This window comes from Glycine max, chromosome 17 (genome assembly GCF_000004515.6).
Source record: "Glycine max cultivar Williams 82 chromosome 17, Glycine_max_v4.0, whole genome shotgun sequence".
Lineage (NCBI taxonomy): Eukaryota > Viridiplantae > Streptophyta > Magnoliopsida > Fabales > Fabaceae > Glycine > Glycine max.
Window position 1 is genome coordinate 2,808,691 of NC_038253.2, and position 13,196 is coordinate 2,821,886.

The 13,196-nt window shown below is 31.3% G+C and overlaps 1 protein-coding gene and 1 long non-coding RNA gene across 14 annotated transcripts; one reads left to right on the plus strand and one right to left on the minus strand.

Moving 5' to 3' along the window:
* Nucleotides 1–2,959: 2,959 nt before the first annotated feature.
* Nucleotides 2,960–9,235, minus strand: LOC100816729 (hydroxyproline O-galactosyltransferase GALT3). 13 transcript variants are annotated; one of them, XM_041011305.1, is made up of 9 exons: nucleotides 9,218–9,235; nucleotides 6,998–7,188; nucleotides 6,099–6,912; nucleotides 5,671–5,906; nucleotides 5,304–5,597; nucleotides 4,457–4,585; nucleotides 3,897–4,073; nucleotides 3,703–3,810; nucleotides 2,960–3,271 (listed from the first exon to the last, which is right to left on the minus strand). In XM_041011305.1, the coding sequence occupies exons 2-9, from the start codon at nucleotides 7,019–7,021 to the stop codon at nucleotides 3,065–3,067; spliced, it is 1,989 nt and encodes a 662-aa protein (XP_040867239.1). In that variant the 5' UTR covers nucleotides 7,022–7,188; nucleotides 9,218–9,235; the 3' UTR covers nucleotides 2,960–3,064. The 13 variants fall into 13 exon arrangements, with proteins under 13 accessions (XP_040867239.1, XP_040867238.1, XP_040867236.1 ...); XM_041011304.1 differs by lacking the exon at nucleotides 9,218–9,235 and adding an exon at nucleotides 8,244–8,422; XM_041011302.1 differs by lacking the exon at nucleotides 9,218–9,235 and adding an exon at nucleotides 8,096–8,422 and having other exon boundaries at nucleotides 6,998–7,182.
* Nucleotides 9,236–11,382: 2,147 nt separating this feature from the next.
* Nucleotides 11,383–12,476, plus strand: LOC102670416 (uncharacterized). The gene is made up of 2 exons (XR_418981.4): nucleotides 11,383–11,912; nucleotides 12,156–12,476. It is a non-coding gene; the product is annotated as an uncharacterized lncRNA (long non-coding RNA).
* The last annotated feature ends 720 nt before the right edge of the window (nucleotides 12,477–13,196 follow it).

The following is a 13,196-nucleotide window of genomic DNA, read 5'->3' on the forward strand; positions in this document are numbered from 1 at the left end:
AATCTTTGTAACCTCCCTCAAAAACAAAAATCTTTGTAACATGTTTCTTATTATTGTATGATGCTAAAATTTACGGGATGTGCTTTAAATAGAACATAAAAGTCGTTAAACAAGATGAAAGATTTACATCATTTCACTATTCAATATGAACTTCATCTAACATTAACAAATGTATTTAGTATTAAAAATACTAACACTTATTATATTTATAGTGCTTTTCTTTGTCAAATTCATTGATACTTTGTGCTATTATTAGTTATTTCTTGATTAGTTATTGAATGAATTAAGGTTCATTCAAAAGAACAAGTGAAAGAAAAAAGAAAAATTATTAATGCATCAAAATAATATATTATTCGATCACAGATTATTATATATATAGTTAATTGATTTACTTTTATAATAAATATTTTAAAAAATATATTTTTGTCAATAATTTTAATTAATTATTTATGTAAAAACTTTTATATTAACAATACATGTATGATAAACTCTTAAGAATTAAACTAACTATAGAATTATGAGTAACGTAATAATGGTTGAGCATTGTTGGAATTCCACCTTGCATGTGTCCTAATGTTTGATACCATAATTTTATCATTTAGTGAAGACTAAAGTGATATAAGATAGTGATGAGTGACTTGTATAGATGCATTCGAAATAAAAGAAAGAACCAAGTTTCATTTTTCTTTTGCTTTAATAATCTATGGAGCAAAAGACACTTTAATATTTAGAGGAGTTAAGGGGGTTAAACATTTCTGTATAAAACTGTAATAATCTTCGACCCATCTACCATCATATCTTTATCATTGTATCCCCTATCCAAATGTCAATTCTATTTATGATCCTAAAAATCCAGAGCTGAAGTGTATACTTCAATTTCCTATAAAAAAAAAAGTGTATACTTCAATTTGTTTTGACAGTTTTGTGCAATTAACGCAAAGAAAGGCTCATCACATGTACAGACAAATATTTATAACTTATCATTGAGTTGCCGGATTTTTGTCAAACTTTTCAATAGTAAATTCAAGTTTTATAATTTAAATAATGGGCAAGTACATACACTTTACATTGATATCTAATTATAAACCAACATTTTTAACAAGTTTGTTAGTTTTCATAATAATTATCTTTAAAGTTATATTAAAAATAATTTCTAATTAATTAGCAATGTAAATTTTTTAATATATATGTCTATTAAATTAGTTATTATAGTTTTCTCATTTTTGAAGGTAAATTCAATTATTAACCATGAGTACTCATTGAGTAATACCACAAATTAATGGGGGGAAAGGGCAAAAAATGTTGGACTTATCGATCATAGCTTGTCTTCCAAATGTACAAAATAAGGCATTAACGGATTGACTAGCAAGAACAACGAATTGCTCCCCGTTTTCCCACACTATGTTCAAATTCAATGCATGGTTGCTCAAAAACTAAAGTCTTCTTTTGACTTTTATTACCATTACTATTAGAAAAGAAGCTATGGGAAGCACTAATCTATGCATAGCTTCCATTTCAATCCTCTCTAATATTATACTATTATTCATAAAATATCTTTCCGTTAGTGGTACGCTTAGTCATAGACTGGTTGCGTACGATGAGTTCCATTTTGCTACTGACTGTACCCACTAATTACCAATTGTTAAAACCCAAAACCTGTGCCAACTTTTCATTTTTATAATCATTTATACATTCTTTAATAAGAGGCCACAGGTAATGTGGATTGTGGAGTTACTTTCTAAGCATCCTCTTGTGTTCTTTTGAGATCCCTATTTTTTTTTTTAAAAATACAAATTTAAGGTGAATGAATAGATAATCTGGTCCAGAGTAAAAAACAAGAACCTAAGCGAACACATGCCTACACTTTTTAAATGCATGATACATCATACATGTAAAATAACAACAACATTGAGTTATTTTGAACTCCTACCTTGCATATAAAGTCTAGTCTGCTTACACAGCTCAATTTGCCAACTAAGCCTCACCTTGTAAAACTCAATCTGATATAATTACAATGTAAAGAGTGCAGGATATAGAGATAAAACCTTATTTTGGGGCAAAGTGTATTCTAGTATACTTACACTAAATATTACAGCTTTAAGGTTTTGGAGCATAATATACTAGTATTTATACATGCCACAGTAGTACTATAACTTGTAAGTACAGTTGTGTACACTAACCAACTAACTAACCGAAAAAACCTCATAGATGGCCGAAGTATAAATAAATGTTTAGTTGTGAATAATTGGGATGAGACATCAAATAGACTGTCTCAGGAATTCAGCAACTCCACTTCAGCATTTGGCTATTGTTTAAATTTACAAATGAACAATGTGTTGCTGCTGGCATTCTGAATAGGATAGATTGGTACTTTGGGTTACAAAAGTTAGGCTAAATCATTTTTTGGTTCCTTAATTTAAATTATGATTTTCTTATTTGGTCCTCCATTTTTAAAAATTATTTAGTCCTTTGTTTTTGTTTCCAAAGTAGTCCCTCTGTTAGGCTTCCATTTGTTTAATTTGTACGTTAAGTACTTATGCAGCTCTAAAAAAATATGGTACCAAATGACAAACTTGTGTCATTTAGAAGGACCAAATGGCAAATGGAAAAGTAGTGGTATTTAGAGGTACCAGAAAGTAAACAAAAAACAACACTTGGGGGAGATAAATTAACAGACTGCATGGGAAATGAAAAAAAAAATATAAGACTAAATAACAGCTTTTTTTTAAAATGGGAGACTAAATGAAACATTCGTAATAATTTGAGGGACTAAAAGCATCAATTAGCCTACTAGTTAGTACGACACAATGTTTTAATCTTACTATTGTTCAGCACTAGAATGCCACAAGTTAGCAGAAAATATATTTCTGGTATTTTCAAGCAACAAAATTTCAAGCGTTTAACTAATTCTTTCTACTGAAATGATTATAATTAATGAATAAATCAATGAACCATAGGATACAAAATACGTGTAAGATGATTAGTGGTAACTTACATATAACCTTAACATTTAAAATTGCTCAAACCTCAGAATCAACAGTTACAACTCAAAAACATAGATGACTTACTCACAGCACACTGGCTGGTGTTCTTTCTGTAATTTCTCCCAAAGGCATAGCACCATCCTCGGACTTTGATAATGGGCAATTACATAATTTGATTCACATCCAGCGTTGTAAAACCTCTCATCATTTTCATAATGTACTTCTTTACCATCATTCTTGAACTGTTCAATCCATATGCCCATGGCAACATCTTCTAATTTAAAGAGCTAAGAATAAAATAAAATAAAAATCAAATAAAGGTGATCTTACATTAAAAGAGATTGAAAAAAAAAAATTAAACAATTCTTTTTTTATTCAATAAGGACATATATAACAGGGTAAAAATATGATAGGAATAATGCAATGGTAGCAATTAAGTTCTTCTACAAATACACCTGAATCTAGTTAAAGATAATACTTGTTTATTATGCCTATTTAAGTTCCACTTGATTTTACAGGAGACCCTAGGAAATTGTTGACACATTTGTGGGGTTTTATTCCGGATCCCAATAATCAAGTATTAGGATGTGCAACCACTTAACAACTTCTAGTAAAAAAAAAAACTTAAGAAGCATATCCTTGAATTATCCAAAAGATTCTAAAATAAGCACATAATTTTTTATCCCCCATCCCATGATGGGAAAGAAGAAATTCTTACCTTGAGTTTTCTTTCTTGGTGGGCATGGACAATAAATTTTGCTATGTCTCGTGAGATAACATAGCCAGGACCATGTGCCCATGGTGGGTATGTATCATGGGGCCATTCCTAAAATGATATTAATTAATAAATAAATTAAATAAAATAAAATTTGAGAGGGGGGAATGCCAAAGTAGTTTATTAGGTATGAGTACCTCCTCACTGATGTACCACTTGCTGCCTTCGTCCCTCTGAGGAGATGATTTAGAAGATATGAGACCGTACAAGAGGCCTTCCGATGGCTTTCCTTTAAGGCTGGAAAGCACTTCATCAATCCTAACAAAGGCATCATCATCTGTTTTCATGATGTATTTAGAAGGGATGATTTTTGTCTGCAATTTTGATAAATATGAGCTTATTAAGTAACTCATAGATAATAAAAAGGAGAGAATCCAGAGCCACCACAATTTTTAAATGATATATTTGATTAGATAATCAAAATTGTTGTATCATTATGGTCTTGAAAATAGTTGCAGCCAACTTAGTGATTTGATCAACAGATAAAAATGACGTTATCAACAGAAAAAAAAAGGCTGTTAGAATGTCAAGAGAATAGCTCAGAATATCGTTATTGGGTCTTTAGAAATTAGAATACATTGAGTATGTTACATGATCTCTTCGGAGTAGTATTAATATAAACAGGAATTACTGGATTATTTTTTTTTGTATCACATCCTTCACAACAATTTAAGCATAACAATCTTAATCAACTTACCCCCATAATGCAAATTGCAATTGTCTTCAAAGAAATCAAACTATAATAATCTACAAAAGGCATTAACTGAATATCTCCATATGCTTGAGCTTCAGTCCATAACTCAAAATTAACCCTATTGTTCTTGTGCTGCAATCAAATAAAATAAGATGTCACCCAACAATTTTTTGTTAAGAGAAGAAAATATTTTTTAAAAAAAAACTGCTATAATGCAGAATGCTTGGTGGAGTCCACAATACAGAATTTGATGGGTTAGGGTGTTAGAGTTCAGCAGCTTTGATTTCAGTCTTCACCTATCACCTTTTTCTTGTGCTACAATAAATAATACGATTCATTTTAAAAATGAATCTGACTTCAGCATTAAAAAAATTCCAGTTAATATCCCTACCACTTCATATTGTCATTCCACATTATGTAACTTTTTGAGTATATTTCTTAATTAATATGGCACTAGCACTTCAGTCATGTCCCCTCCACCAGTCAACCTAACTACCTTAGAGGGAGAAGAAAATTTGAAGAGGTCCTCACTCCTCAGTTGTACTAGACTATTTTACAAAACAATTTAATGACTTACAAAATGCTTAGAGCTTGACTTAGAGAACCATTGACCGATTATACATATAATAATGATGGTAAGTAAATTGAGAAACTACACTTCATCAATTTCATTTATAAACCAGTCAATTTCATCTATGTTTCTCTCAACCAAAGAGAGGTGCATAAATAACCAGGAAGGCAGAATTAAAGCTTTAACAAAATTCTTCTAGGAAAAACTTGTGCATAAACTAGAACAAGAATTATACTAATGTATAGTTTCACTTAAACAAGTCTGAAATGCATCGCTTACAAGCCCAATGAAAAATCGGACAGCAACTTCTCCAGAATGTACGGCCTCATATTGCATCCAAGACCTCCTCAGGGCCATGCGACGTTCAAAATTGTTTCCGGTAGAAAATACTCCAATCAACAAAGCAAGCCTTTTTCTGGCGATAGAAGGAGCCTTCAGATTCTCAATATCAACAACTATATCATTATCTTCAGTAACAGGCAAACCCTTAGCCAGGATTGATAAGAGACTTAAACTGCCTGCTACTTTAATACTGCTGACTAACCATGGTTCAAGTTTCTGCATCCACAAAACCTGAACAACATTAAAATGATTATTCCTATTAAAAACTTTTGTTTTTAGCAGTATTTCTCTTCCCATACCATACCTCCCTATATGCAAAAGACGTTTCATGCCTTCCATTCACAGTCATATGAAATCCCTCTGAACCAACCCACAATGTGGAAGTGAAAGGATTACCCTCAGCAAAGGGAAAATTAGCGGTTCTATGTACACTTTCTGAGGAAATATTAGAAGGTATATCACTAGCAGGTTGGTCAACATTTGCATTCCCTTTGTTGTTACTTCTGACAGCTTGTATGTTGCAGAGAACAAGTCCATCAACTACAGCATTCAGTTAGATGAATTAAAAGTTACAGCAAGCCCCCCTCTTAAACAACCTAACTCAAGAATAATAAAGGGAGCATAATAACACAAAATAAAAGAGCTTTTTGTTATTAATTAAAGCTCTATAACCGATCATCACTTTTAATAATGAAAAACTTGTGATTATAAATGAAAATTTACTAAAGATACCTTCTTGAATGTTGGCAGAACCACGAGCAGGACACCTTTCCTCTTTTCCCCACCCTAAATCACTAGTCCATGTATTTTGAACAATATATGGTTCCTCTGTCATGTTTTCTCCAGGAAGACTCACATTATAATGCAAGATAATTGGAGGATTTGGCTCCCCTTCTTGCTCTAGCCCAGCAAGGTCAATCTGGAAGCTTCTGTTGTTAGGGATTCCAATCAGTGTAATAGAAGAATCTACAACCAGACCACAAGGGAGATCAAGAGTGATTCCACTATCTGGTACAGCCTTACCAGGCGAGGTCACCGAGAATGGGCAGTTTTGATTTTCTGGGCCATCCATCTTATTAATCTTAGAAGCTTTGTCCTTTTCAACAATGGACAGCAATTCTTTCCATGCTACAGAAGCCTCTTTAACTCCTTGAGCTGTTTCAGCCAAAGCATCTGACCTTGACAGCAAGGAACGTAAGGAATCCCAAATTAGCACAGAATTCGTCTCTTCTTTCGATAGATTTTTCATGTCATACAGATCATCTAGCCCTGCAACATGTACCAAATGTGGCCTTTTTGCTGGTGTTGTTACCCTTTTTAGTTCCACCTCGGAAGAGTTTACTGGAAGATTGCTGCTTCCATTAATAGAATCACCAGGTGTATGATTATGGAAGAAATTATATGCCGACTGTTTTGCGGATTGCTTCTGCGGCTGAATTCCTTTGACATTGTAGAGGAACAACAACATCATACCCAAAGCCATTATCAACAAGCCTCCATACCATTTCTTCATTTTCAGTAAACCTTGAACAAAATGTAGCCGTTTCTGCATGCACATAAATCATATAACTTTCACTACAAAATGTATAGCAAGAGTCACACCACCTACAAAATGTATAACTTTCACCTACAAAATGATAGCGTACAATTGTCATGATCTAATCTGTGGAGAAGATCCAATATTGTGCCGAACTATCATTAGCCCTCCTCTTCTGCCTTTTGTGCATTAGATAATGGGGGATTGAGCACATCCAGGTTTTTCTCACCACACATAGGGGACTCCCATACAATATGAGCAGATGAACACTAGAGTAACCTTAACCTATTGAAACACTGAAAATGAATTACAAGCACGGATACTTGTACATGATCTGCAATGCAGTGTTCACTTTACAGAATAAAGAGAAAATGCAAGAAGTGAATGGAGTTCATATTGTTGAATTTTAACTGCATGCTTTGACAACCAACTTTCATTTTTTTGTCAAAAAAAAAAAAACTTTAATGAGTATTAGTCCCTGAAATTATAAGCTCCAGTCAATTTAGTCCTTGATATTATTAAAAAAAAAAAAAAAACTTAGTCCCTGACTTTCACAATTGCCAATCAATTTAGCCCCGAAAATTGGTTCCACCAACCAATCACCAGTCCGTAACATTACATAATCAATCAATTTGGTCCCTACGTAAGGAACCAAATTGACTGATGTGTAGGAAAGTGAAGGACCAAAATGACTATAGAAGTCAAACATGGAGATCAAATAGACAGATCGTTAACATTATGGACTAAATGACTGACAGTTGCTAATTTCAAGGACAAGAAATTATTTTTCATAATTTAAAGGACTAAAGTGAGCGTGACTATAATTTCATCGTGGACTAATAGGATGGTTTTCTCAGTCTTTAATTGTATTCTACTTAGTTGAGTAACTTACATGTTGCAAAAAAAGTTAAATGTAAGTAAAGGCTACCAGTATCTGAGTTCCTACTTCCTAAGCAAAAAGTCAAACAACACTTGAGAAGAGCTGAATTTTCTGCTTAGTCTTCCAGTATATACTACAGACCTAATTCAAATTTTCGGGCACGAGTAATTTTGTTATAAAGCCCCCATTTGTTCCTTTATACTTTAGGTTTTTCCCCCACAAAAGTGCAAGATCCGCACATATAATTGATTATATATGTAACCTACTAATCACTGACAAAACAAAACAAAGACAGAGCAAAGACTCACTGACCATCGAGGGCTGCGACATGCTTCAAAGTCACACTTAGATTCCTCCATAGCATAGCATTCTCATTATCTAATATACTATTATTTACTGATTTAATAAAGAAAAAGAAAGGTAGCTTTCGTTGGTTGAGTTGAGATTTCAGTTTTGGAACCTGACTGAGCTAACAGCAACATCGCAACTACACACGACGGCGTGCGCTGTTTGGGATTGGGACAGTGCGGCGCTGTTTCTGTGTCTGTCGGATCCAAATTTTAGTTTTTGTAATGTCAACCAAACCAACCTGCTTTCACTCCTAAGGGTCAAAATATTTTAAAGGGAGAGATGCCGGAGGTTTTTTTTTTTTTTTTAATTGTTATTGCGGTGGGAAAATAATTTAAGAGATAAAGATATACATTTCCCTCCAAAAGGATGAAATAAGAAGTAGGCGTTGTCTATTTCTTTTTAAATGTTTTAAAAGATTTAATGTATTTTTTTGGAAAAAAGAATTTAGATTAAGAAAAAAATACAATAAAATGTTTACATTTTTAACCTAGATTTAATTTTTCAATCAGTATAAAAAAAATCACATCTTTTGTATTTTACCCCGTTTTCATTGAAATAATTACTATATATGTGTTTCTTTTTATTCTTACAATCTAGGACGATTCTATGGTGGGCAGGGAGATGGGGTCCACAGGTAAACAAGTAAATACTAAATAGTATCAATGAACAGTGTTAAAAAATATTTTAAAAAGTTAATTATTTGTGAAATAAGTATACGATGGGACAAAATGAAAGCATCGTGAAATAACATCTGACTCAAATCCGAACCCTAAAGCAACCTCGGCGCATGTTGGATCTAAGGTTGCGTTTCACCCTAACCCAACAACCCCCTACATGTTCTATCATCATGAAAGCTTTCCCTTCAGATCTCGAATGTCAGCATTGTACTAGCCCCAAAACGTTGTCGTATATCAAATGAAATTATAGTCCTTCCTGGCAACTCTACCCACCCCTTGAGATCTGTATTTTTCTGTATAAAACCTCGTTACAATACGAAAGATTCTACATAAACAAGATTAAAAAAAACACTCAAAATAATTTGGTACCAAGAGAAAGCATAAATCCAAAATGAAGACGACGCACTTGTTATTTTGAGATTTGATGGCTGAATGACTGGTTTTTAGTTTCAATTTTATGTTTGAGAAGATGAAGATGACTTTCAGCTGCCCTTTGTCACAACCACAAGCACACCAGCCTTCGTAGATCAGGGGTTAAAAATGACCATTCACTGAGAAATATGTTTTAGTTAAATATTATAAGAAATTTATACACAGTAGCCACCAAACAAAAAAACAAACATATACATTAACATATTTAGATCTTACCGTTCATTTTTCATCCAACGATATAAAATCATGTACTGTAGCAGTCATTTTACTAGTTCAGGGGTGGACAATTTGTTCTATGGGTCCACCGTAGAAATTGCCGTTATTTTATATGTATTCAATTTATATTTGTCCTTTTTATTTTACTCCTCATCTACACATAAACATAAATAATATACAAATCAGTGTGGTATATTTGATAAATTAACATATATCCTAAACATGTAGTTAGGAGTATAATGTTTAAACCTACCTATATGAATAAATATTTATTGAAAAAGTTAGTCTCTTAACTAATTATCAATTTGACCATAACCTCTAAAGAAATATTTATCTTAAGTAATATGATTGGAGTTTATTTTTCATCTATTGAATGCTTTATTTAAATTTTTTACCTTAAAGACAACATTTCTTGCAAGCTATTATGATAGTATGAAGAGCAATCTCTACATTTTATATCGTCGTCAATTTGTTATCAGAATACCATTTGATTAATTAATATTTGTTTGAAAGGTCTCAATTAATCATGTCTTTCTTTAATATAAAAAATAACACAATCTTTATAAGTTTTCTCTTCTAAATGAAATTTAATGAGATCCTAAAGAAATCATATCTTAAGATTTCAAATACCTCACAATCAAAAGTTTACTTTTATCTAAACTATTTATTTTTTAAGAGTAAATTATACTTGTCATTTCATAGGTTTCGTGAAATTACATAATATCTTCTACTTTTTAAATTATTTTTCTTGTAGGGAGTGTTATGTAGTATATAAATGAGTGTCACTGTAATATTTGCAAACATTAAGGGAATGGTAGTATAATATATAAAAAGGGTCATTATAATATTTTAAAACATTAAGGAGTTGTGAGTGTAACATATAAGAAAGTGTTGGTGCAATACTTTCAAACATAAAGAAAATTAGTGTCGGAATAGAAAAAAACAATAATATCATGTATAATTTGTAAAAAAAAACTTTGGGATGCATGTATAATTTACTTTTTTTTAAAATGATATCAATTATTTTCATTTAAAATTCATAACAATTTTTGCATTCAATTTACAAATTTTTATGAGTATGTTTGACAAAACATTCTAGTTAATTCATAATTTACTTTATTAGTTGAAAATTTTGTTTGAGTGTCTTATAAACATTTATTTAATAGTTTCTAACATTTTTTAGATGTCATTGGAATTAACATTTTTAAAACATTAACTTTTAGCTTTTTATATTTATTTCACTCTTGTCCTTACAAAATTTATTAGATTTCCTTTATAATTTATTCTATTTAAGGTAAAAATTTATTATTTTAATTTTTTTTACATATGATAGAGTTTCTCATTTTTATACTTTGTATACATGATATTAATATTAATATATCATAAATTTATGTAGTTTTTTTATAATATTTTATATATAAAAATTTTAAAATTTTCAAAATGTTTAATACTAAAATTAAAAATACTACAATATATTTTTTTACCAAGAAAAACAAATTAAAATTATATAAAAAACATTACATAAATATATTCATTTATGTAATTTTACATTTTTAAATATTTCAACAGATAATTTTATTAAACATTAATATTAAAAAAAATCAACTACCAACTAATTTTTTAACTTAGTAACTTTGTCAACCAACCATATTTAAGTTTCATTGAGATTATTAAAACTTTTTTGTATGGTCTAACATTATTAATACTAATTATTACACCAAAACTATAATTATCTCTTTCATTACAATATCTCTCCTTACCAAAATTGTAACTATAAAATTAGTTATCATTATATTTTAATTGATGCCACATGTAGTTCTCATCAAAGACCATCCTGATTAAATATCTAACATAGATGCATACTTCAGATTTAAATATAAACCTATTAGTTAAGTTGTAACAACATCATGTGAATATTTTTATCTTTACATACTAATATTCTTACCTTTGTATACTTGAATTTTTTTAATTAAATTCATGAATTATTTATCTTTTTTAAATAGTAGCCTTTTTTTTTTATTTCATTAAGTCTTGAACTTGCATTTGTTTTTCAGTCACAATACAAAGCATCTTTGATTATTTCTAATGGGAAACACACTCTTCTACATATTCATCTCCAACATGATTGAAAATCAGATTCCAAATATAGCCTCACATGAAAGCAAAGCATGAAACATAATCAACATTTACTTTGATGAATCCTTGGATCATGAAACCTCAACATTTCCTCCACATCCTCCCATGAAGCCTCCGACGACCGACCCGAACTTGTAGGGCATCGTGACGATGTATTTGGCTTCCGGCAGCGCGGAGGGGAACCAACGACGGCAGCAGTGCTGTTGCTGGGGAAGAGAATGATGTTCGCAGACGCCGCAGTGTTCTGGGTGCTGGTTGCTATAGACCCCAATACTTTTTTTCTCGAATGCCATTGTTCCTAGTTTCATTGAACATAAGTGAGGATTTTGTTGTGTGATAACGATTCCAAGAGTTTTTAAGGGGTTTTTGTTCTTCTTTTGACATCCTCAATTCAAACCTTTTCCTTTCTTTATTTGTTATTAAATATTTTTTCTGATTAAGGGTAACATAATAACAATTGAAAAGATGATGAATTTTGGTTTGCTTGTGTCTTGGCAAAAATTATTCGATTGAAATTTTATTTGCTTGAATGGTCAGTGATGTGAGTTTTCTGGGTTTAGTAGGGGATGATGAATCTGTTTTGGGAATGAAGGAGGCGGTGAATGGGTGGTCTCCTCCCTCCACGCCTCAACCTTGTCCGCAACCCCCACCACACCCACAATCCCGCATGAGAACAACCACTACAGTGCTCAGTGTTTTCCCATGAATCTTGTTTGTGGGCTCTGAACAAAGTTGTAATATTTTACAATTTTAATTGTTGGCTTTATTTTCCAATTTGGTTTTTGTAATTGTTACTTATTTGACAATTTCTAGAATTAAAACACCACTTGTAGTGTTCAAATTTTTGCTTTATATCTGGAAATTGAAGAGATGCAGTGCAAGCTTGATGTTTATATTTCTGTATGATAAAGCTGTGTTGCCATTAATGGTAGCTTTTTTATTCTATATGATTTACAGTACTATGGTAGGAGTTAGGAGCCTTTGTCAAAATATCTCATAAAGGGAGTAGCTCTTTGTCGGATCCTCTTGAGTTTCTTGCGAAAATGATGAAACAAATTTTAAATTTGGGATCAAATTGACTACTTCAGATTTAGGTTTTGTAGCAGAAGAGTGGTGGTAGGAAGGAGGAGTTGAAGAAATAAAATAAAAAAATATTTTATATAAAATTCAAAATCTATTAAATTAAAAACCTTTTAATTGAGTTACTCTTCTTTAATCTCAGCCATTGAATATTTTATAAATATCCAATGGTAATAATCAATGGTTCACTGGTGAGAGGGGAATATTAGTACTTCATATTAGAATTCACCTGCAATGCAATGCAAAAGCCATAAAACGGAACGCAATGGATTCCAAACTCATATTTTTAATACAATGTTTCTGAATCCACTCTTGGTTCGATCACCTACTTGAGACATTAGTTTCATGACAAAACAAAGGACCAAAATCACCCATGTTTACTTATTTCACAGACTAAAATAACATTCTTATAATTTTATAAATATAATTAAGATTTAAATATATTTTAGTTCTTACAATTTAAAGTTTTTTTTTTCTTGGTCTTTTTAAATTATGTTTTGTTTGTTATTTTTAAAAAGTGC

Excerpts from the sequence above, each read along its gene's own strand:
- LOC100816729 (XM_041011305.1), bottom strand. The coding sequence starts at position 7,021 with ATGACAATTGTACGCTATCATTTT. Across the intron at positions 5,907-6,098 it reads TTCTGCCAACATTCAAGAAG|TTGATGGACTTGTTCTCTGC; the intron begins GTATCTTTAGTA and ends TGAATGCTGTAG. Across the intron at positions 5,598-5,670 it reads CGTCTTTTGCATATAGGGAG|GTTTTGTGGATGCAGAAACT; the intron begins GTATGGTATGGG and ends AATGTTGTTCAG.